General features: G+C 43.0%; 1 protein-coding gene across 2 annotated transcripts in view; it reads left to right on the top strand.

Moving 5' to 3' along the window:
- Positions 1-24,860, top strand: part of kremen1 (kringle containing transmembrane protein 1) — a 65,308-nt gene that overhangs the window by 36,138 nt on the left and 4,310 nt on the right. For both annotated transcript variants that reach the window (XM_030060746.1, XM_030060745.1), the window contains exons 4-6: positions 16,320-16,444; positions 18,623-18,776; positions 20,263-20,595. In XM_030060746.1, the coding sequence (XP_029916606.1) occupies positions 16,320-16,444; positions 18,623-18,776; positions 20,263-20,595 (612 nt within the window). The remainder of the gene's footprint in view (positions 1-16,319; positions 16,445-18,622; positions 18,777-20,262; positions 20,596-24,860) is intronic.

Below are 24,860 nucleotides of genomic sequence, written 5' to 3'. Positions count from 1 at the left end.
TTCTTCAGCCACCCAGAGGAGAGAGGAGTTCACACCAATCCTCTTTGAATTGGCTTAGACTATCACTGCAGACATCTTCACTGCTCAAACAAACATATCTACTGGTGTGATTTTGGAGATGCAATGCAAAAAGAGAAGATAAACACACAAGATGTCAACCTTGTGTCTGTGCTTCAACGCATATAGCTCAAGATCTTTTAACCCATAGACCAAGCAGAAAATACATAATTACATAGTTAAAAAATGCATAAATGTTCATTCCAATTGCCAAAGGTGTATCAATCCAGCAGCTAGCCATGCAGTATGCCTTTACAAACACTTGTGAAAGAATGGCTCGTTCTAAAGAGCTCACTGAATTCCAGTGTGGTGCTGTAATAGTAATAGATGCCACAGCTGCAGCAAGTCAAGTCAGCTGGTGTTATTTCTTCACTCCTAGATATTCCACCATCAGCTGGAAGTGGGATTATTGCAAAGTGGAAGCATTTAGGAACCACAGCGACTCAGCCACCAGGTGGCAGCACCACGTAAAGTTACAGAGCGGGGTCGCTGAGCGCTGAGGCACAAAGTGCGTAAAAGTGGCCAACGCTCTGCTGCCTCAGTAACTGCAGAGCTGCAAACTTCCTCTGGCATCAACATCAGCACAGAACCTGTGAGCCAGGAGCTTCATGGCATGGGTTTCCATGGCCAAGCGGCTGCACACAAGCCTCACATCCAAAAGCACCAAGTGTCGGATGGAGCGGTGTAAACATGCTCTGTGGAGTGACCAATCATGCCTCTCTGTCTGGTGGTCTGATGGACGAGTCTGGGTTTGGGGAACACCAGGAGAACGTTCCCTGCCTGACTGCATTGTGCCGACTGTAAAGTTTGGTGGAGGAGGGATAATGCTATGGGCTGGTTTTTCTGTGGTCGGCCTCGGCCCCTTAGTTCCAGTGAAGGGAAATCTTAATGCTTCAGCTCAACAAGACATTTTGGACAATTCTCTGCTTCCAGCTTTGTGGGACCAGTTTGGGGAAGGCCCTTTTCTGTTCCAGCATGACTGAGCCCCAGTGCACAAAGCAGCTCCATAAAGGCGTGGCTGGCTGAGTTTGGTGTGGAAGAACTTGACTGGCCCGCACAGAGTCCTGACCTCAACCCCATCCAACACCTTTGGGATCAACTAGAACAGAGATTGTGAGCCAGGCCCTCTCGTCCAACATCAGTGTCTGACCTCACAAATGCTCTTCAGGATGAACGGGCAAAATTCCCACAGACACACTGCAAAATCTTGCAGAAAGCCTTCCCAGAGGAGTGGAAGCTGTTCTAGCTGCAAAGGGGGACCAACTCCATATGAATGCCTATGGATTTAGAATGGGAGGTCAGAAAAGCTCCTGTAGGTGTGATGTGTAGGTGGACCAATACTTGTCCATATAGTGTATCTCAGAAAACAGTCTAAAACCTAGACATTGATGAAAAATCTATTTTTAAAACCAATATAGCCTCAGCCTATGGTTAATTAACAGTGTAGACATCTTTTAAATGGCTGATCAGTGTAAAGTTACTCAGTGGGAAGATGGATTAGGTGGAGAAAAAACATACAGAGCAAGACTCAGCTAACCTACCACAGCTGTGCTTGGTGGCTGTTGTGGTTGTCTGAACCTGTGATGCTTTCGAGTTCTGTTATTGTGGTTTTTATTCCACTGCCTGTCATTGTTTTTAGAGGCAGAATATTTCCCCTAGGTGGTCCTGTACCAGCCTCAACCACACCACACCTAACCAGCAGACTGAGGCAGGTTCAGGCATCGCTGAGTGATGAAGTTGTGTGTGTGTGTGTGTGCGTGCGCGTGTGTGTAAGACCAGTGTCTGAAATCGACTTTTTGGCCTACCATGGCTTTACCACATGCATATGTCATCCAAGCTCTTTTTGGTGCTGGTTTATGTATTGAATTTGCAGCCACGTGAGTCTTTTAATTTAAAACCAGATAGAGAGGGGACGCCTATTTTTTTTATGTTACATGTTTTGTACTTGTGTTTTTTTCCCCTTGTGTATACACAATTGCAGTACCTATACTTCCAGGTCAAAGTGGTGCTTTAGCTCACTTGGTAGGGCAGCAGAGTTTCACATGGCTGCCTCAAGTTGTCATCCCAGGTCTGATAAAATGAGGCTTTTGTATTTGAGCAAAATAGGTCACAATTTTTATTGACAGTGTCCTAGGGGTGCACGGTTGATGCTTGTTTCTGTGTGGTGACCTCACACTTGTTATGAGTTTCCGCACAGAAGTCATGTTGCATTTATACCAATATTAGGCTGTTTAACCGTCCAGGTAGCCGAGAAAAAAAGAAAAATCTGAAGAAGCAGAAGTGCTACTACCAATCATGAACCTGGCTGATCCAGAGACTTTTTGCATTGAGTCGACTGGTTCATGATCAGAGTCTAAAGCGGCCAGCAGGGACAAAGTTTGAAAACAAAGAACAGAGACTACGTAGCCTGTTACTGAGCCATTCAAATGTTATCCTCTCAGGAAGTTTGCAGCCAGTAGCACTGTTGACTCATGAGCAGCATTTGATGGGCGGCAATTTTCAGTTTGAAGTGCCCTTTTACCTACATCTGTCCTTTTTCATGGGGGAAGAAGGTGGGGGAGCACTGAGCACGCTCAATTTTATCTTATTATGTCCTCTGACCCCCTGTTAGCCCCGCCCACATGTGCCCTCAGGTGAAATACCTGCATGCAGGGCTGTTAGGAAACTCTTTGAAAGAAAGTAGAGAGCAGTGAAGCTGAAAAAAAAAAAAAAAGGCCAGAAAACACCAGGTAGATTTTAATCTTTCAGCCTCGCTATCTGGCTGCTTCCCTTTCTGTCAGGATTTAACAAGCCAGTGCCATTAGGGAATTAGAGGTATTGATTACCAGGCGGGATGGTTGTTTAGAATGTTTACTAATGAGAACAAGTGGATGCTCATTATTTAGTGCTTGTCCAGGCCGGGGAAAACGGACGGAATGAATGGGGAGTCACGCAATTTTCACCCAAGACCATATTTAGTGCTGAACGCAGGTGGAATAATGTATATGGATATAGTTTTACCATCGGATTCTGTGTGCACTGTGTGTGTTTGTGTCATCTGAAGATTTTCTCCTCCTGACTACACATGTAATGTGAATGCCACACACCCTGCCTCCCTGTTTCCCTGATTTTTGTAACCGGGTTTGAATTGAGGATAAGGTACTTGGACTATTATGATTATATCCAGGATACTGATGCGTGGAAACACCTTATCCCAGGTAATGCAAGCTCTAAAATTTGCACGAAAGGAAATAGGGAAGGCTTGTGTGCACATTCAACCCCAAGTTGGGTGTAGGTGCAGGACAAGATCATTTTGCAATAGGAAAAGGAAAAATGTCAACAACAAAATTGTCAGCCAAAACAAAACAAAACAAAAAAAAAGACCTTGGCTGTGGTCATAACATTGCATAAAAATAGTATTTGGGAGCATAAATTTAGAGTGCGGACATTTTTTTTTCTTTCCTCGCTGTAAAATTTGCACAAAACATCAAAACACAGCAGCAAACAGAGGAGGTGCAGGATCGGCTCGCTGCCAGAGTGACCAAGAGGCAGAACTGTGTCTTTCTACAAGGAAAGATGATAATATTTTGTATGGATTTGATGCCTGGCAGTGTTGCAGTAGTGATTTATTTAAAGTAGCGGTGGATAGGCTGTGCAGTGTAAGTCAAGCGGTGGGAAGGCTGAGAAATTACATTTACTGAGGGACACGATGCAAGGATCGAAGAATATGGGGATATTCTTTTTTTTTTTTTTTTTTTTTTTTTTTTTTTTTTGCAAATTTTCAGGTATGTTTTTTGCTTATGTTCAAGTAATTTTTGGCTTATGTTCCAGTCATACTTTACTTTTTTCCCCCTATTTTTTTTATTTGCTTATGTTAAAGTAATCTTTTACCACTTTGATAATCACCCTTTCCCCCCCAGGGTTTTGAAAGGAATCAAGCGCTCAGGTTTCAAAGGGTTAATTGCTTCCAGTTTTAAGTTTATTGTCGCGATGACAAATGAATTTGACTTCCTCTTATCTGAGACATAAACTGGGCAACGTGAGCCGCGCCTCATCATGTTTTGTTCTTTTCTTTTCTTAGGTGTTTCTGCTTTGTTTTTCTTCTTTGCTGTTTTCGTACCTTTTCGCACCGGGCTCTGTGCCGCCATAGAACTGCAGGCTATTTAAGTTAACCCAGGCTAAAAAAAAATATACCCGCCACTGCAAATATTTACACTTATTTGGTGCGTGGTGGGTGGTAATTTGCCACCCTGGGTGTAACCTATTTTTGATACCGATGTGAACTGACAGCGATGTTGAAAAGGTGCTGTAAGGACAAAGATCCCACCTTTGCTTTGAACCTGCACCCCTCTCGCTTCTTTCAAAAAGATGTCGGCTCCAGCACGGGGCCTTGAATTTGGTCTGAACTGACTTATCTCCCCAAGTACCAATCAAGTCGCTTATTTTGTCTGTCTTTCCATGTGTCTCATTATCCTCCGTGTCAACAATGGCTGAGTCAAGCTGCTGATGGCTGATGCCAAAATTACGACAGGTGTCTCAGGTGAATGATGAAAGATTCCCTTATAATCATGGCAACACTGACAAGCTATAGGGGCGCCGCACGCCTCGGGATCCAGTTTGTACCACATACCTTCATCGCGACTGAGAAAAAGGCCTCGCCAAGCTGCACCACGCTGCTCCAAACCTGTTGGGAAGTTTCCTTGCGCGATCCCGTGGACTGTGCCACTCTTATTTACGCGCACGCCGCCGGGCCGCCTGGCAGCCACCAAACGAGAAGTCAGTCTCTTTTGAAAGAGGATGATGATAATGATGATAAATGGAGGGGTATTGTCGTGTTTATCTGACGCCCGAGGGGGTCCCAAAGTGTCGCCTCGTCTTTTCATCCCCCAGTCGTATCAAGTCCCCGGTGACTCCTGAGGACGCGGGCAAGCCGGTTCATTGAGTGAAGTGGAGTGATGTGGTCCGATGCCATTTTTCATCTCCCCGCATTGTTCGCTCCGGTCTCAGAGAAGGCACTAATTATTCATTTAAGGCCCCGGCTCTTCCCTCTCCCCTCTAATTAGATGGTTAGTCACTCTCCCAGAGCCCTGGGCCGCGACATTGATCTGCTCCATCTTAATCTCATTGTAACGTACCCCCAGCCACATACACACATGTATGCAGACATACACACACACACACATAAATAGGCTTACGGGACACAAACGCACATACAGTAATACAGTAAAGATGCCTTACTGACACGGTATGCAGTCTCTCTCTCTCTCTCTCACACACACACACATACACAGACGCATCATGTTTTCACTTAGGGCCAACGCAGCCCAGCAGTGTGTTTTCAACATCCCAGTGATGCAGTCAGGCTAAAGCATTTAGATACAAATAGTCGCCCCTCTCTGTCCTATAATAAGTCTGTTATTGTCTAACTGCGAACAGTTTCCTTCTTTGCACATGAAACTGCCTCGTTTCAGAGCCTCATTTATAGGCTGGAGAATTTATGATCTCCATAGAAAAGCAAAACATAAACCAAACAGAGACACATCATGGCAACACCCACCTCCCTACCAACAATACAGCCTTTCCAGAAATGTGCGTCCTTGGGGAGTTTATGGCATATTTTTCTGTTTTCGCTGTGTTCTCGCAAGCTGTGGTGGAGTCGGCGAGACCAATCACGGCCTTGATGAAATGCAGCAGCTGTATTTGTTTATGCATTGAATATACTCTACTACAAAAGGGGTAATAAATGGTGATAGAGACACAATGAAAAGAAGAAAGAGAGGGGGAAAAAAGAGCAGACAATGGTGATATTTTGTCCTTGATTTGTTGCACTTGTGATTCCCGGGCAAAGTATGTTCCAGGGTGTGTGTTTGTGTGTTTGTCTCTGTATCAGATTTGAATTGTTAACATGTTGACAACATGGCGGTACCCTTAATGGGCTGGTGGGAGTGTTTCCAAGGCCTCAAAATGCCTGTGTTTTAAATTACCTGGATCAAGCCTTTTATGATCCCTGGAATGTGCTTTTAAAGCCACACGTCTCGTTTTTTTTTTTTTTTTTCACCTCAGTGTTTTAACATTGCTTCACTAACATTGAAGCGCTAATGGATTTTTTTTTTTTTGTCTCTGGTTACAAGGTAATTGGATGTTAATGAAGCAGTGGCACGCTGATTAAAGGATAATTTCAGGCCACAGTGAATGTTCAGCCTATTTTCCAGCATTCCATCACTGCGTTCTAACAATTCCTGTGGATTTTTATATGCTCGCAGAAAGTTATCATGTAACATAGCCTGCTGCCCTACCTGGAGATGCCATTCGTTTTCCAGATGGTATCAAAACCACCTTTCTAAGATGGCAAACAGATTGTGGGAAAATAATCCATAGAGAAAACGTGTGTGTCACAGTTGTGCGAGGCCTTGCCTGATGTAGTGTTTAAACCCACTTGAGTTGTGAGTAAAAATTAGTTTGTGTCCAACTGCATTTGAGTATTTTTTTTAGTTCATTTGCACATTATGACGACCCTTATTGGATGAACTGGGCGAGGGTGGGGGCGTGTCTACAACGTGTGAAAATGTTAACACCAAAAGTAGAACTTTTTTCCTCAAACTTTTTACCATTTACAGTTTTAATCTAGATTTTTGTCATTTTTCACCAACTACAACAACTAACTGATGGGAATTGGGAATTGTGACTGAATTGTGTTGCATGTTGAATTGTTTGTGGCTGCTTTTATAACATCGCGGCATATGTATACAAGGGTGGCCCATTTTTACATGTAAATTTTCAACTTCATATTTTTTAAGCTCCTAACCCCTAAATTGGTTGCAATACATGAGAAAACTCTGCTGGTGAAATTTTTTCTCAACTGGACAACATTTACCCCTCTCTCATCGACCTTGAAGTTTAGCCACAGACTTAACACAGTCTTTTTTCACACGTGAATAGGGTAAAAATTTTATCCTATAGATGTCACCATGAAACTTACTAAGTTGATTACTTATAATAAGCCAAACAAAAAATGTATTTCAAGTTCTTTGAAATTTTTTGTTTACATGAGCAAATTTCAAGTTGAACTTTAAGTTTAGCCAGTTTTCAACACAATCCTTTTTCCGCAAGCGTGGTTGCTAAGCAGCCATGCTAGCATAACAAGTGGAGATTTCTGTTGGAGCCTCAGATTCCCACAGACTGTCCAACAGTCTGGTGCCAGAAAGTAAGTTAAGCTTTCAGATATTTAAGTTGAAGTTAATTAAGCCTTTAACTTTACCTTTGTAAACTGTGAATGTGTGATGGAAATATGTAAATATAAATATAATTACTTATATCAGGATATTTTGTTAAGTTTTTCTTGAGTTTTCTCTTTTGTATTCAATTTCATTCAATTTCACCTTCATTCTCGGGAAAGGATAATGTTGCAACTGAGGCTAAAGATCAACTTGAAATTGAAAGCAGAGTTTTCTCATTATTGCAACCAATTTAGGGGTTAGGAGCTTAGACTTTCCAACTTCCGTGTTTTTTGGCCACCCTAATGTATACGTGTGACAATAGTCAAAATCATGATTCCGCAATCCAGCCATTTACTTTTCATTGATTTGAAACATAAACCTAAATGAACTGATTTAATCAATTTAATGCCCAGTCCTAACTGAAACACAGAAATAGGCACAACGCGATGCTGCCTAACTGTTTAACCTGAATAGTATCGGATTCTGAACATTAAGATGAGGAGAGAATACGTTTTCTCATAAAGTCATAAACATGCCACATGGTCAGCTCGTATTTACCAGGTGTTGATGTTCAGGTGGTCATCGTATGTCCGCTGGGATGTCACGAAGCTGGACGTCAACGCTGAAGCCCAGCACCACATCGTTGCTCATGGAACCTACCCAATTTGACCGCTCATATTTATGACTATGTGGGCCACTGGAGTGCAAATATATGATGCTGAACTTGGATATTTCTGACTTAAAGAGCTGACAAGGTCCACCTGAACGCACCATTAATGCTTAAAGTGCAGCAGCAGCAGCAGCAGCGCCTCTCACCAATCACAAACATCATCTGCGGCTACATCTCGGTGAGGACGAGGGAGGGAGTTTTCCTGCATAAGTGCACTTCAAAAAAGTTTATTTCTCAACTGCTACACCACCTAAAATTACAGGTCAAATGAAGGTGTTGGAGCCATAATGACCTGTGAGCTATGATTATTGTTACAACTTGGAAAAAAGGGTTAGTTTAATGTATGAAAGTAAAATATAAAGTGGTATACAAAGACGCTATGTTAAATATGGAATGATTAAATATGTATATTTCATGATTTCTGTGTGACTTATGATTAATTACATGCCCTCCCAAGAGTTTTTTTTTTCTATAATTAATGGATCAGAGATATGTCACCTAGTACAGTCGTTCGACCTCCAGTTCTAATCTAGAAAGTTTACCGCTCAATTATTAAGTGTTTTGTTTTATTAAAATTAATCTGCAGAATATTTTTGTTAAGCTCTCGTTAATAAATTACCCTTACTTTAGGACTGCGTGCCGTCATCCTTGCTCCAACAGTGGCTTTGTATTGTATGTGGATTTTTTTTTTTTTTTTTATCACTATACAAGGACTATTAATCTACTGATTTATTAATTTGTCTAGCTGCTGTTTAGTAAGTGTGTGTTAAATTTCGCGGGGGAGGCCACCCTCCACTTCGTGTTGGGTGGTTCTTGTGCCTTATAATCGTTTAACGCACACCTACGCGTCGATTATCCCGCTCATACCACGGTCATTAACCAACATTATAAAGGAAAGAGGCGAAAACAAGATAAATAATTGCACTGGTGTGTTTTCCTCCGTGCTTGTTAGTTTATCAAGCCGATAAGTCCGCTGTGCTCGCCGCAGTTGATGACAAATAAACTTGGACAGCCGTGCTTTCTAATGTTGCTATGGTAACACGTGGGATGAATTTAGAGCGGTGATTAAATTTGAGCCGGACTACATGTGCGATACACGGTTTTAACGCACACCTGCCGGCCAATCAGAAAAGAGTATTCACCCAGACCATGGTGTAATAATAATAAAAAAAAAATAATAATAATAATAACTAATTTTCACGAGGAAGAGGGCGCATCAAGGAAAATGGGCTCAACTTTCACTGTGACCAGAGTTATTCTTCAAGGAAACCCCCACCGCCGCTCGCCGATCACCCACACAGTGACGTCAGAGCCGGGACGTTAGTTAATGATCTGCGTGGGCGCTGTGTGGCCATTATCTCTCAGCCCCTCTAAACTGACCTTTACTGTTCCCACGTCCACATTATTTCAGGCAGAGCAAGCGAGAGGCCGCTTGGTAGAGGAGACCTGAGTCACTGTGTTGTCATTGCATGCGCTCGCAGCCACCATTTGACTTTCACTAGAGTCTGAAATGAACTTTTGACTCGACCGCCAAGGGCTAAACGAAAATAATAATGTATGTTTTAATACAATTCATAGAAACATGCCCTCCCCACCACCACCACCACCACCACCTGTTCTGTTTTCGGTGTTAGTTTCTGGAGGCGAATAATCAAAATAGTATTGAAATTGCAATGTGGCCAAGTGCAATATCCAAATGACAGGAGCTGCAATTTTTTTGATAAAGCTAAAATATATGACAAACCATTGCTGTATCTGAAGTATTATGGTGCTGCAGATGTGCGCTGGTCTACCACATATTTTTTTCAGATATAAGAAAACATCTTTGTTCGGTACAGACCCACAACATCGTCATTTTATTTCTGTGGAAATGAAAATTGTAATGGCAAAAATGCCCATTCCAACTCAAACCTTGAATCATATCACAGTTGTAATATTTGTTAAATCAGTTGCAATATGATTTTTTAAAACCATAATGGGCAAATTCAAATCAGTTCATATCCATAACGCAGGAGAGCATTTTGAAGCTTATGCCTTGCTGCCCTCACACACACACACACACACACACACACACACGCACACACCTATTTTCATATCATATTATGACATGGTATAAAAGAGGATTAGCTTTGGCAACTGTTTCCTACTCATACCCGAAAGATGATTAAATCCCAGTTTCCCAAAACAATGAAGGTAGCAGGTATGCGCGACTGCTGATGTCATTGCAGCGTTTATTTTGGTGACATACGTGCACAGGTATTCACCGCTGGCACAGGCCGTCGTATCAGCGTGATCTCAGCGCGTTTCGCTCTCGGTTGCCATTTCAGATTGCACGGCGGATAGAGTCTGACCGTGAAAATGGCTTGTCTCCATAAATCCTCCTCGGTTTCTACAGTGATCATAAAGAAGACACTTAAAGGTCCCGTGCTCCTCAAGGCTGCAAATTATCTAACTGTCTCTCCCTTTCTCTCTCTCTCTCTCTCTCTCGCTCTCTCTCTCTCCTTCTCTTTCTCTCCCTTACCTCATCTTTTAAGTGAAAATAGCTGGCACGCTGTGCTGGGTGGAATACAAGCAAGCAGAGGCTGGCTGTTTAGAGCAAATCTATTTTGAAAAGAGAGACAGCCACAGTCCTGTAAAAAAGTCTTTCCCTTCCTCTCTCTCTCTCTCTTTCTCTCTCTCTCTCTCTCTCTGTCATTTTTTTTTTTTTTTTTTTTTTTTGCTCTATCCTCCAGATGTCATTGAAATTTATGACTGTAATTACGCTTCCTTAATAACACTGCGAGATGAACCCCCCGGCACATCAACCTGCTTGCCTGCGCCGCCTGCCAAGTGCACTTGCCAAAGCCTGCCATATGTGTTTGATGTTGTTTTGTTTGTTATATCCCTGTGTGTTGTTCCTCTCTCTGTCTCTCTCTCTCTTTCTCTCTCTCTCTATTTCTCTCTCTCTCGCTCGCCCTCTTTCTCTCTGATGTGTTTTGGGTCGGCGCTGTTATTGTGTCTGCTGTGTCGACAGAGGTGTCTCCTATTCCCTGCTAGACAGACGCCCGTGAACTTTGTTGTTTCGCCCGCTGCGTGCCTTTGTCTGCATTGCATTTCACTGAATTGCGTTGCGGGCAGGCTAACTAACTGCCGCCGAACTGCGCTTTTCCGAGTCACGGCAGCAGGTTGCCAGGTTGGGATGATTTCGGCGGCAGTGAAGCCCTGTTTAGCTCTCTGGGTCTGTTTTTTTTTTTTCCCTCTCTTACTCTTTTCATTTTTTTTTTTGGGAGCGCCCACCTGCTGGGATCTCCTAGGGTTTTCAGAGGTCCGGTCTGAGCCGAGTGGAGCGTTTACACACCTTGTGTTTCCTCCATCTCTTCCCTCTGGCTCGTTAAACCATAAATTCCACTGACAGCTTTGAAGTGTGTTGAACGTGCTTGTGTGCGTGTTTTGTTTTTAGTTTTTTTTTTTCTCTCTCTCTCTCTCTTTTATTATACTTGAAGATATTTGCACTTGTTGCGCCTGCAAAGCAGATGTTGTGAGGGAACAATGCTTTGCTCAGGAGTTTTCGTACACAGGCGCAGTTTTCCTGATATATGCTGTGTTCGCAGGAAGGTGCAGTGCGGAGTCTGCCGCCTGCCGCCTGCCTCGCCTCCGGTTCCACAGAAACCTCTAGTGCGCTGGTGGTGATGCAGTCCCACCACCTGCTGCTCTTCACCCAGCGCCTCGCAGCCCCTGGGACGAGAAGAGGACAAAGACAGATAAATTGACTGTAGTCTGCAATCTTCTTGTCAAAGCCAAGTGAAAAAAGAGCTGTGCTGCCTTTAATCTGGCTGTTGAGCCCTGCAGTAGCATTTTCTCCTCAGCTCTTTTAAAAGGCTCCATTGAAGTGGTGCCTGCCCGCCTGCCTTGCTCGGAGGGAGGTTGCTGGTTCCCAACCAGGTGTTTATCTCTCCCTCCACTCCCTGTCTCCTCCACTCCCGTCCTGCATACTTCACCGGGGTTAATCCGGTGTACATTTAAAGGAGGAAGAAAAAAAAAAAAAAAAAAGCTGTTCCAGCATCGTCCTGTCTCGCTCTGAAAATGTGAAGTACCCATTCAATGCTCCAAATATTCTCATTACTGTCATGTTTTCCTTTTACTCGTCATATAATCCAGCCTTTAATTCTGCCAGTGTGCGCCGTGGCGTCACGCTAAATGATGCAGAGCGCCATATTAATCCACTCATAAAGCTTTGGGCTGGCTGTGACTGTAAAAAAAGGGATATTCCACATGATTTATGGCCGGACTGAGGGAGTCTGAACACGTTGTCTTAAAGTGTTGACTCTTAGCATACTCATCTGTCAGACGCTGTTGCTCGCAGCGGCAAATCACAGCTGCAGCCAAAAGTTTGCCGGTCACGTCACGGTCAGCAAACGTGGGTAAAACACAGGGAGTGGCCTTCTCTCTCTCTCTCTCTCTCTCTCCATCTCATCCTTTCCCCTCTCTGCCTTTCATCTTCACAGTCTCTTGTGGATGTTTGCTAAGGCTTGGCGTCTTTGACATGTTGCGCTTTTTCCCCAAAGTCTTTGCCCTTACTTGCGCCTCATCCTTACACACACACAAAGCATCTGCACCATCTGCTGTATACGTAGAGGAGCCGCGGTGCCAGCCGAAAAGTTTACATTGGCAACAGCGAGGACCACAATACAGCGCTGGTGTGTGTGGTCTCCCGTCTTGTAGTCCTTTCTCACCCCAAAAGCAAAACATGGGAGAAGCCTCCAGATCTTCCACCGGGGGGAGTGTGTTAGTACTTGTGCGAACTTGACGTCTTTCTTCGGCTGAGCTCAACCGGTTTGAGTGATGTGTCTCCGTCGTGCTGTGCTCCAACTCAAGGCTGACAACTGTCATGCATGCAGGACACGTGACCCGGACCTCAAACTTTGTTTTCTCGTGTAGAGTCCCAGCGTACTGGAAAGTTTTTCAGTTTCTCAGTCTAATCCTTTCATGTGTTGTTTGGTTATAGTCTTAATCAAATCCTGACAGCCCCATAGAAAAGGATGCCATATTTATCTGTTTCTTGTTGCCACCAACTGGATTCCAGTCGTACACTTGCAGAGCTGCAGCTGTCGTGACTGTCAAACGGGCTGGTAACTTTCCACATGCACGTTTGTCTTTTTTTTTTTTTTTTTTTTTTTAATGTGAGGGGCAGTCACTTTGGCATTTTTGTTCTTGATTCACACAGTGGGAATGCAGAGGGAGACAGAGTCGGAAAGGCGCAGAACAAAAAGCTCTGGCAGGATTCAGTTCTAGGACGCGGAGGCGAGGGACCAAACCACCTGACAGCCTCGGAGCCCGTCTGTTGTCAGACTTTGCAACATCCACAAAGCGTTGTCGTCGTCACGAATTAATCTAGGGCAAACTGCGGTGTGATATCTGGCTGATCATCAAATAAACATAGAGCGATCCTCTTCAGGAATTTGTGTTGCTAATGCATGATCTGTATGCATATGCATTCATGTTTGCACTGTGCAGCCCAAAAAGAAGGATCCACGGCACAAAAATCTTATTGTGGGCCTTTTCAAAGAAACTCGGCATCGTCTATTTTGTCCTCAACTCACCAAAATCCCCCACAGTTTCAGTTTGATGTACCCTGCCTTTATGTCACTTTAAATGCTTGAAATGTCGGATTTGACCTTCATTCATACACTGCAAAAAATATCCACCTTAAGCAGTCATTTAGTCGTATATTCAATGTCAAAATCTTGTTTTTCTTCAAAAGTTAAAAAAAAAAACTTCCACTGGGATGAGATAATCCCACTTGTTTCCAGTGCTGATCTACTTGTTTCCAGAATTGAGTCGAGTGTCAGGTTCATGATCCCAGTGGGCTGATCTGCCTTACTCTCCCTCGTTTCAACATATTTATACGTGTTCCCCAGAAATCCCTGAAACTGTTGAAACAGATTTTTTTTCCTGCTTGTATGAAGAAAAACAAGATAAAGGACCGTATATGAGACTAAATGACTTGTGAAGATGGAGATGCACTAATCTATTTCAATTCAAAGAGCTTTTCACTCGTTTTGAGTATGCAAACCTGCCGGACTTGGATTTAATGCAGGAAATACACATGCTATACACGCATACACAAACCTTGTACTTGAGAGTTCATTTTTGAAAAAAGATAAATGACACTAAAAATCATCTACCTCAATTAGCTTTTTCCTGAACAATTTAAACTGCAGGGAGAGACTGGAGGCACTAAAGGGGAATGGGAGACACATAATACATAGTTAATGTCACATGCTTTTCATTCTCACATCGACACATGGGCGTAAATCAAACCAACACTGACAGCTAGTTTGGACGCAGTCTCCGCTCTTGTCTTTCTCTTCTTCTTAATGAACTCTTTTCGTACCCCGCGGTCGCATGACACCGATTCCAATTAGAACCAAAGACCTCCTGTGGGGATTTTTTTTCACACACACGCTGGAAATTACTTTTAGATTGTGCATTTACTTCTGTTTGTCAGATTCGTTTCACCTAAGAACATGGAAATGAATCAAGAATAAGCCCGTTCGAGTCGTAATGAAAAGCAAATCACAAGTGGGATGTAGACGGCTGGAGGCTTCGCCGTGGCTTCCTAGGCTATTATGTTGAATTTAAAGGGTGTGCGCTGCTTAATCACACTGTTGGATTTTGAACGCTCGCAAAGTGTTTGATGAATACACAGTGGATTCGGGGCGGCGGGATGACTTGGATGTGATTTGGGACGGTGTCGGCATCCGTCCTCCATCCAGCTGTCTGGCTTTTGATCCGTCTGTGATCGTTTGCCCGTTTGTGCCATTTTATACGGTATACATGTACACGTACATATCCCTAACACACATTTTCAGCATGGTCTGCACCAGCGCTGGGAAGTTGGGATGTCACCTGTAGTCGTCCCAAGCTGCTCCCTGCATCATTTTGTGCAGCTGGGGCCCAAATCTTTCTGATAGCAGTTCAAAACGGTCTCCCAGTGGTTTTAATATGAATTGCTAATGTGCTGTAACATCATGCTTTTGAATATTTTGTCCTCATTTGGGCCGACATTGAAGGTCATGTCAACCTAAAGTGTTGGACACATCGCTATCCTTTAAATACTTGTTGAGATGTCACTATTTAAAGGAAGAGGTCTCTCAAAATCTGTTCAGCCTCGCAATGGTGCAGTCCATCTGCAAGCACACAGTGAAAAAATGACCACAAATCTGCTCTAAACAGCATAATCAAACTGTTCAGAGGGTAAACGGGTGCACTGTGGGTCCAAAGGTGCAATACCTGAATATATTCTAAACTTTGGAGTAATTTAATGGTCAGCCTTTGCAGTTTCTGAAACCCTATAGAGACGATCTGCATTCACTCCAGGTGTTTTGGGGAAGGCTGCTACCGAGCTGCACCGGCTGACTCGCTGTGTGTTGTATTGACGTACAAACTTAACACCACGCCAGTGATCCTGCATGCTTAGCATAATTCCACTACAATATGAAAATGAACTTTGAGAGACTTTAAACTTTCTTCTCACCAGTTTTCCATCACCGTAATAAAGTCCTCCACATTAGTTTTCCTAAAAGCAGCAGCACTGTTGTTAGTTCCCACATTTGCTTTAAACAGCAACAATAATCAATTGCATGGTTTATGAATGGCCATGACTTTGTTAGCCCCAGACGCAGAACATTATAAGGTGGACGTTTAAACCAAAAATTGAAATCTTTAGTACCCTTGCATTGAATTAAGTGGGTATTATAAATGGGCAAACACTCAGTATCACTGGTGTGGTCGTTTAACTGACAAACTTTTGAGGGAGCTGCTTGTCTTAAAGTTTTTACAAGTGAGTGTAGCTGCCTCTCGTGCACCACACACATGACGTGTCTGGAGGCGAGTGAAATGTTAATGACAACAAATAAAATACCAGAATCTTCAGGGGAGCTGCGGGCCACGCAGGGGTCCCAGGCTCACAGTGGATGATGTGTTTCATAAAATATAAACCAGGGATCCCGCAGGACCGACCCTGATCCGGCTTAGCCCCCTCCGCAGACGGTGCGGGGAAAATAAAACCATTCTTCTCCTGATGTCCTCCTTTAAAGATGATGATCAGCTGTGTAGAATTTGTTTGAATGGATGATTTTGGCATATCAATACACAACCAATGAGAATACACCACTCGCTCACATCTGCGTCATCTTGAAGATTTCCCTTATTACAGGACAGTTGTCCACGTATAATACAGCAAACATCCATGGAGCCACCAAAAGCGCGCCCCACGTTCACAGCTGCAAGGCGATTTTACAGGGAATGCTAATAGCCAGCATGTGGTGCTGCCTGTTTCTTAAGTTGTTGTGTGTAACTAATCTTTTTTTTTTTTTTTTTTTTTTTTTTTACCCTCTCCTTGTGTCTCCCTGCAGTGCCTGGGAACCTGGGCTGCTTCAAAGACAGCGGCGACCCCCCCACGCTGTCAGGAACCAGCGAGACCTCCAACAAACTCACCATCCAGAACTGCATTAGCTTTTGCAGGAAGCAGAGATACAAGGTGAGATGTGGAGCCAAGTTCTCAATCTTTTTTTTTTTTTTTTTTTTTACAGGGTTAAGTGGTGTTTTTTTTTTTTGCCCCAGATGCTGTTTGATTGCTTCCGTAGAAGACGCAATAAAAGAAGGTGAAGCGCCAAATGCAGACGGCGTTCTCTACATATTAGTAGAGTTGCATTATCAGTGATGAGGTTTTATTTCTATTTAGTTTCTGTTTTCAGTTTCAGTTTTTGTCATTGTCTTTAGTTTTAAAATTTGTCATGTTGAAAAAAAGTTCAAAGAAAATGTTAAACTATTTTATTTACATTCCTTGTCCCATTATTTTAAAAGAAAAATAGCACAAGCTCATGGCATAGTAAAATGAGACAATATAAAAAATAATAATAATAATAATAATTCATTCAAAGCACTTGTCACTTTAGGGACCTGGTGAATAAATTAGCAAAAGTAAAGACCAGAAAATATCCTCTTTTTTTTTTTTTTTTTTTTTTTTTTTTTAAATCAGATTTGTAAATAGACAACATAATTTCGAGCGTCCGTTTTCATGAACTCTGGTGTTACTTTTATTTCAGTTTATGCTGAAGTTGTTTCCATAGCTTGCTTTCATTTTAGTTCATGATGATATGCTTCAGTATGGAGGGTTGGCACACATGACAGAAATGTATTGTTTGGCACTCGGGGATGACGAGCGCCCACCAGATGGCCTGTGTTATGTTAAGAATGTCTAAAATGGACATTAGCAAACCACTGTAATGAGCAAGCTTTTCTTTAAATCATCCGCTTTTATGGACAATTTCCCGACAGTGTTCACAATGATGCCCATTGCAGTGACATTCCTCCCCCCTATTCATCCATCAAACTTCCTGTTTCAGAGATGAATCACCATAGCAATCAAGGCTGACAGCTAGAAATGAACAACTATTAGCCTAGTAGGCACCTCCTCTTCAATGCGCTTTTCCTTTTCTCTGAATCTGGCACGCCATTGTCCCATCTATAAACAGCACCAGGTGTTCTTTTTCTGTCTCAGCAGATCCAGTTGAGCTCTGTCTGCAGTGACAAACACTGACAGCTTCCCCCGCCCCTCTCGGCTCGGCAGATGTTACAGGATGTGTTGGCAGATTGGCATCGTCTGCCTACCCTTGGATTGTCATCGTCCCTAATGTGCATTTGAAGCGTCAGTGCTCAGAAGTACAGGTCCCGCATGACTTTTTGACAAAGAGCATGCTTGATGAGTTAGACGGTGATTCATGGCTTGTTTGCTGCACCGGAAGCGTTCACGTTGGTGTTCTCCAAAAAAAAAAAAAAAAAAAAAAAAAAGTCATCTTCAGATAGAATAATGCAGTGAGGAAGCAGCAAGATACATGTTGGCAAGAACAAAGAGTCGAGCCTCCATAAATTCCTATTCCATGAGGAAAGGCACAGAGTGGGAAGTGATGCAGTACCTTCAGTTGTGTGAATTCATTTAGCGGAGAAAAAAAAAAAAGCACAATGGTGCCCCTTTCAATGAGGGACAATAGCGCTTTTGACTGCAACCGGTCAGCGGTGGCGAGGTCAAGATGTGTGATGGTTTTGACGTCTCACATTCCTGTTCCAACACTCACAGAAAACGGTTTACTAACAGGTTTGATTTTTAAGGCTGCACCGGCACCGTTTCCGCGGGGTTTGTTTTCTGCACTCTGCATGCAACGCTGTGTGTGTTTGAAAGGCACGGCTAGGCCTCTAATCAGCTGTGAGTTTGAGAAGTCGTGGTTATCCAGACTCAGATTACAGCATCTTATAATCATGAGAGACAGAGCAATTAGGGTGCCTCAGACCCAAGTCACTTTAATTTTGGAAAGAAAAGCAACTGCACATTGAAGCAACTATTTCCTATTTCATCAAAATCACTATAAAAAATGTACAAAGTTATGTGATTTTTATCTACAATTGTTTTGTAATTATGTCGAATTTTATGCAATAAATACAAATTCTAGTCTCCTTGCCCAAAGTAGTTAAAGTGAATGTTTTTGCACAAAGTCTCCTCTCTCAATTCACAGTCGTTTGAATATCTCCCACAATATTTTCCCCCGTCAGAAGCCATGACAAAAGGATTTATGACGAATGGCATTATGGGGAGCCTTACCCAAAGTTTGTTTTGAATTGCTGATGCAATGATTTGCATAACTCCTTTTGTGTCCTGCAGCTTGCTGGCATGGAGTCGGGTTATGCCTGTTTCTGTGGCAACGAACTGGACTTGCATGACCATGGTGAGGCACCCAGCATGGAGTGTAACCATGTATGCTTCGGCGACCACACCCAGCCCTGCGGTGGAGACGGATGGGTCATCATCTTCGACAGTGAGTATGGGCCGGCGATCTGACTCCCTGATGTTTTCCACTTCCCTGCGGTGAAAAGCTTTTGTGTAATAGTCAGTTTTCATGTTTTCGTCAGATTTGGTAGGATTTGTAATGTCCAAGAGAGGAAAAACTTTCATGTGAGGCGTTGCAAAGTAATATAAGATGATGCATATTTATGCATACACAGGACCTGCTGTAAATACCCATTGTGCTGTAGGGGCAGAGTGGGTTATTGGGCTTATTTTGTGTCAAAGATGGTTTACTGAATCAGATACCAGATCACCTCTAGAAGGCTCACTAGTAAATTTTGTAATCTGTGACCAATCAGCCAGCACTTAGCCTTACACCTATTTCACAATGCTTTGCGTAATAATCCACAAATTGTGTTAAAGCTGCACTAGGCAACTCCACCCTCTGGAAGCCCCAAGTGGCAGCAACGAAATGTTTGATTTTTTTGGGTTCATTTCATTTTCATTATGCAGAAAGGCATGTAATGTAGAAGAAACTGGACTATTGCCAGATCCAAATGTCATCCTCTTGGGCTACGTTCAGGCAGCCAGTAGAATGTGGCCTAGATCTGATAGTTTCCTCAGATTTGACACAGATCAGGGTTTTTTTTTTTTTTTTTTGCCAGTGTGAACAGCAAAACACATTTTATTTGGAATTTTCAGTTCTGATTTGGGCCACTTCCATGCGTGGTCCTAATTTGGATATGTATCTGATTTCCGCTGATGTGATGGTTGTGTGAACACTTGTAATTCATTCATTGTCAGCAGTGGTGGGCAAAACAAAATATGTATGATGGCAGTAACAAAGACAGGGACAGAGGAGGTCACAGATGGAATCGATATATGGGAAGACGCTTCAGTCAAAGCCCTTTTTTGCCCTCAGCCTGAACAGCTGATGGACAGGCCACCGCTTCACTGTTACCACAGCAAACAGTTCAAGAAGTGAATGACGACACCACCGTTTCATTCGTAGTGAGGACGGACTGTCGTGTCAATGACATTTTTTTTATTGGCGTGTGTGCTTGTTGTAAATGTGAACATGTGGAAGAGATCACATCTGTTAACACTGATGTCAGATTCAGGTCACATGCAGAGATGACTGTGGTCAGTCAAGGGAAAAAGATCAGAATTGGGTCACTTTCAGCAGCTGTGTGAATGTAGCCTTGGAGGCTGCTAGGGATGGAGGTTGTGGAAAAAAAAAAAAAAAAATTCAGCCATCATTTGTTGTCTAGACAAAGCATTCACTCTCAGCTGTTGAAGTTATGATGACGTAATGATGACTTTTCTCCATACACAGAAGATTTCGTGCCAGTGACCATACCTTACATCAAGGAAAATAGAGCAAATTTATTGATTCTCAATCAGTGGAGATGACATCCTGAAGTCATACACTCTGCAGTTCAGAAACCATATCGTACCAACACTTGTAACAGTCACAGAAAGAAAATTCACATCGTTTTCTTGTGCTCTTTCCTCAGCTCGAGTAGGGGCCTGTGGAGGAAACTACACATCTCCGTCGGGTGTGATCTATTCCCCTGACTTCCCGGACAAGTACGGGGCTGGCCGAGTTTGCTACTGGACCATCCAGGTGCCTGGATCCTCTGCCATCCTCTTCAACTTCACCTTCTTCGACATCTCCGACCAGACTGACATGGTGGAGCTACTGGACGGCTACACCAACCAAGTGGTGGCGCGCTTCGATGGGCGCACCCCGCCGCGGGAGCTGGTCAACATCACCACTGACTTCGTCATACTCTACTTCTACTCAGACCGCACCAACCAGGCCCAGGGATTCGCCATGCTTTACCAAGGTAGGATTTTAGTGTTTTTTAAACGTTTTTTTGGTGCTTCCTGGTTGTGCAATCAGGTGGCGATGCAAAGAGAAAGAAGTATTTCTCAAAGAGTTTCTTGAAAGCATAAGCAAGTCATTAAAGGAAATACCTGAATCTGTTTGGATTTAGCTTGAATTGTACGTTTTATTTACAAAGATGCATTACGTCCATATAAACCAAGTCTTTTCCCCCTTGGTTTGAGTTGTAGCATATTTCCTGAACTACAGTACCCCCAAACCCAGCAAGAGCCGTATTTGCATGATCAGGTGTGTGTCGACTTCCTGGCTCCTTGATGGAGTTTTGCATGGCAACCTGGTTCCCACATTGCTGTTAAATTGAGCAGACTAATGGCTGTTAACTCTGGCAAGGCAGATATCGTGGCACTGGCAAGCCCTTTTCTCTTTTCATTTGCTAGCCAATGTCTCACAGCCCCGGGTGATACTACGTATTTAAATGTTTTGTTTTTCGAGGAACTCATTCAGTCATCAAGGTGTGGCGGCCATGCAGGACTGCTTTTCCCCTCCCAGATGTGTTCTTTGCTGAAGTGCACAGGTTAAAGTTTTTTTTTATGACACTTACAAAACAAAATATCGCCTGTTGATGGCATGATTGCACTGTGGTCCAAAGATATTGCTGTGAAACTACACCTCACGGGGAATTTGAAGGTTTGCCTGTTTCTCCTGAAAATATGTTTTATATTTTAACCCTTATAAGGTATTCGGGTCTGTGGGACCCGTTTTCAGTTTTAGCTTAAGAAAAATGATACTAATAATTATTTTTTCAAACTGATATTTATTGGCCTTGGGTCATTTTCTGTGAGGAACATGAATCAGAAAAAATTTTTCAATTACCCCCCCTGCATACCCCCTCTACACATTTATATTACATACAGGGTCTTCGGGTCCACTGGACCCGGACCTAGTGAAAGTGTGTAAATCATAGATCCTGTGCACCCTCATGTTCCCTTCCTCCTCTGTGTGTGTGTGTGTGTGTGTGTGTGTGTGTGTGTGTGTGTGCGTGTGTGTGTGTGTGTGTGTGTGTGTGTGTGCATGTGTGTGTGTGTGTGTGTGTGTGTGTGTGTGTGTGTGAGTGTGTGTGTGTGTGTGTGTGTGTATTGTGTGGGAGAGAGAGAGAGAGCGAGTGCACACTGTGGGTGCACCTGTTCCCGCACAAGGTTGCAACATTGTTAGAAAATTGGAGTACCCAACACTAACTGCACCCACATTCCCACACATTTCACCCTCTGTCTTGCGGGAACCAATCTCGGGGACCTGACGCTATAGATAGCTCTGTCAGTGTGGTGCCATACCACAACTGATCAAGATGGCAAAGCGATTTTCTGTTCAGACTGCCTTACAGCTGATACTGGAAGAGAGAGAAGGTGATGATGATGATGATGCAGAGGAAGAGGTTTCAGAATGTGAGGATCACATTTCTGAAAATTCTGTCTGACACTGAGTTTGAAGAGGAGGATGAGTATCAGCCAACTCAGAAGCGTAAAAGAGCCTCTGGACCAGCCCTTCAGCAAACCAGGACGATGTGAGCAGCCTGGACCAGCCCATGAGCAACCAGGCCCAGGACCAACCCATGAGAGGCCAGGATCAGCCCGTCAGCCGCCTCCCAAACGCAAGCGTACCTCAGGACCAGCAGCCAGCCCCAGGGCCAGCTGGTGAGCAGCTTCAAAATGACAACATATGGATGTGAAGAAATGGCAGAACTGAATGGTCTTCGTTTTCAAGAAATGAACCGCCCCGCATAGCTGCCAATGTGACGAGTGTTAGTAAAGATCTTTATCTTCTCATTATTCTAGAGTGTGGCCAGTAACAAAAAGAAGCGCTGTGAGGTGTGTGGACCCAAGATGGACAGAAAAACACAATATGCATGCACCCAGTGCAAGAAGTACATTTGCAGTACACACACAGTGAAACTCTGCACCTATTGTATGGCATAGTCTGGTATGAAATGGCTGTGTTCAATTGGGCTAATGTGTTGTTCAGACAGATTTTATGTGTAAATGTTAGGTTACATTTCTAATGAAATTCAAATAAAACACTAGTTATGAAAAAAAACTGTCTTCATTTGTACATTTGCTGATTATTTTCTAGTTACGCCTGTTTTATGATAGATTTTCTTATTTTGTTGCATTTTAATAAAAAAACGAGTGTTATTTCTATTCATAAATGTGATTTTACAAAGGTAAAGGGAAGAAATTTAACATATGTATTGTTTATATTACTTGCAATTGGGATGAAGTAAAGATCTGCTGAGTATTTTAACAAAAAAAGGTTTGATTATGTTGAATTAAAAGCCCCAAAATGCAACGGGTCCACCAGACCCAGCAGGACTCCCTGTGTAACAAAAAAACGAATACCATATAAGGGTTAAATCAAGAGACCAGTCTGGATGAATTAAGTCTAAATAACAGTAAAATAAACAATAAAGAAAAATCGTCTGTGTTGTCTTGCCGTAATTTGTCTCTACATGATATAGATAGAAGTCTTATCGGAGAGTTTCTTATTAAATTGTCAGAAAGCACCGACGGTAATTTACTAGATTCATTTTTGGAGGCAGAGGCAAAGCACACCCTGAGATAATTCAGTGTAGCTGACATTCACGCTCAACACCAGCTATGCTAGAAGGCAATCTTCCCACTCCCTCTTCACCTCTATTCGTAATTCTGTGTCATTTTTTCTTGGCCGCTGGTTTTTCCACCAAAAAACGATATTGCAAGGTCAAAATCTTCTGACCTTTTTGGACAAGCAGACAATCTCTTCGCCTCGTATCTCACTCCTGGCATTGCATGTGGCATCATGTCGCCGAGAAATAGGATCGGGAATCAACAATCTGAGACATGTTATGAGAAAAGGTCACCTCCTAAAGAAATGGGCTTCTTGACAGATAGAGTAATAAGAAAAGAACGAATAGGAAACAGTAGCAGAATGAGGTACGGAGAGAGAGAAAGAGAGAAAGAGAGGGACTGCAATAACAGTGTCGGTACCAAATACATTTAATATCTCCGTGGTGGTGCGCTGAGTGGTGGAGTGGTAATTGCAGGATAAACGCTCGCAGATGACGACGGGAGAGTGTTTCAGCTGAGCCGGGGTTTGAGTTGGGGCATTTTTGTTTGCAAATGGAGAACATGTGGGAAGTTCTGGGAACATCACAGTCAGGTTGAGTAATTTTGCGGAAAAAAAAAATCCCACGCCGCTTCATCATCCAGCCACCATTCATGGAAGAGCGGAACAGGCCTGGATCAAATAGTATTTGGAGATAATGGGAGCGAAATGGGCGGGGTTTACCACATCAGGACAGTCCACATCGTCTCACATGAGTTATCGGTCATGGAGACGCGCACTCAATAATTTACACTCCCTGGCAGTGTTGTTTAATGCAGCAGACTTGATCCATCTGGTGATCCAGGCAGGCTAAAACAAATAGTTATAATTTATCACACTGTTAAAATGAAACTGTTCCTATTGCACACCATGTGAACCGTGGCTGGTCTCATTAAAGCCCCTGTTTTTTTCACAAAATGCTTGAAAATTTTGAAAAGCAAATCTGTTTCTTAACAAATGCAGCAGCCATAAAAATACACTCATAAACTTATTATTCATAGGTTCAACAAACATCATCATGTATCCCGTTACTACTTGCTGCAATGTCCCAATTCCCCCAGATTTATTAAATTGGTACTTAGCCCTTAAAGTACTTCATCTACTGGTCACCAGTAGTTATTACAACAACACTGATAGAACACGTCTCCTCCTCACCCCAGGCCTCTTAAGCTTCTGTTGCCCCTAACTACACAAGACAAATAAATTGTAACTTTTACATAACAGATGAGTATGCTGGCAACATAGAGCAGAAATCAATCAGAAACATCTTGCAACGAGGTAATATGTCAACATGCAAAACACTGTAATTATGAAACTGCTTTGTCTTGTCATTTTAATGGCTTGGGAATGTGTTGTTTTAGCATTCATAGTCGAAATGTTTTGCGACGCCGGTGGTTCACCCAGAGTGTCATCTCCTCTCAGTGAATTGTCGAAAATGCATTAAGAAAAAGAAGGGTGGGGAGCTGGTTGAGCTGAGGGACGATAGGGACTATCTCGAAATGCCAGTGCGCAGGGAGTTACTGCTCCAAAACAGAGCGTGGACCATAAAGTGAGTTTTGAAAATCAGAAATATCAGCACCAGATGAGGTTATTGAGTCACTGGCATTGATCAACAACCAAATCAGCCCC

The sequence above is a fragment of the Myripristis murdjan genome, chromosome 9, assembly GCF_902150065.1.
Source record: "Myripristis murdjan chromosome 9, fMyrMur1.1, whole genome shotgun sequence".
Taxonomy (NCBI): Eukaryota; Metazoa; Chordata; class Actinopteri; order Holocentriformes; family Holocentridae; genus Myripristis; species Myripristis murdjan.
Note: the sequence above shows the minus strand (reverse complement) of the source record. Positions and strands in the feature narration are given on the sequence as shown.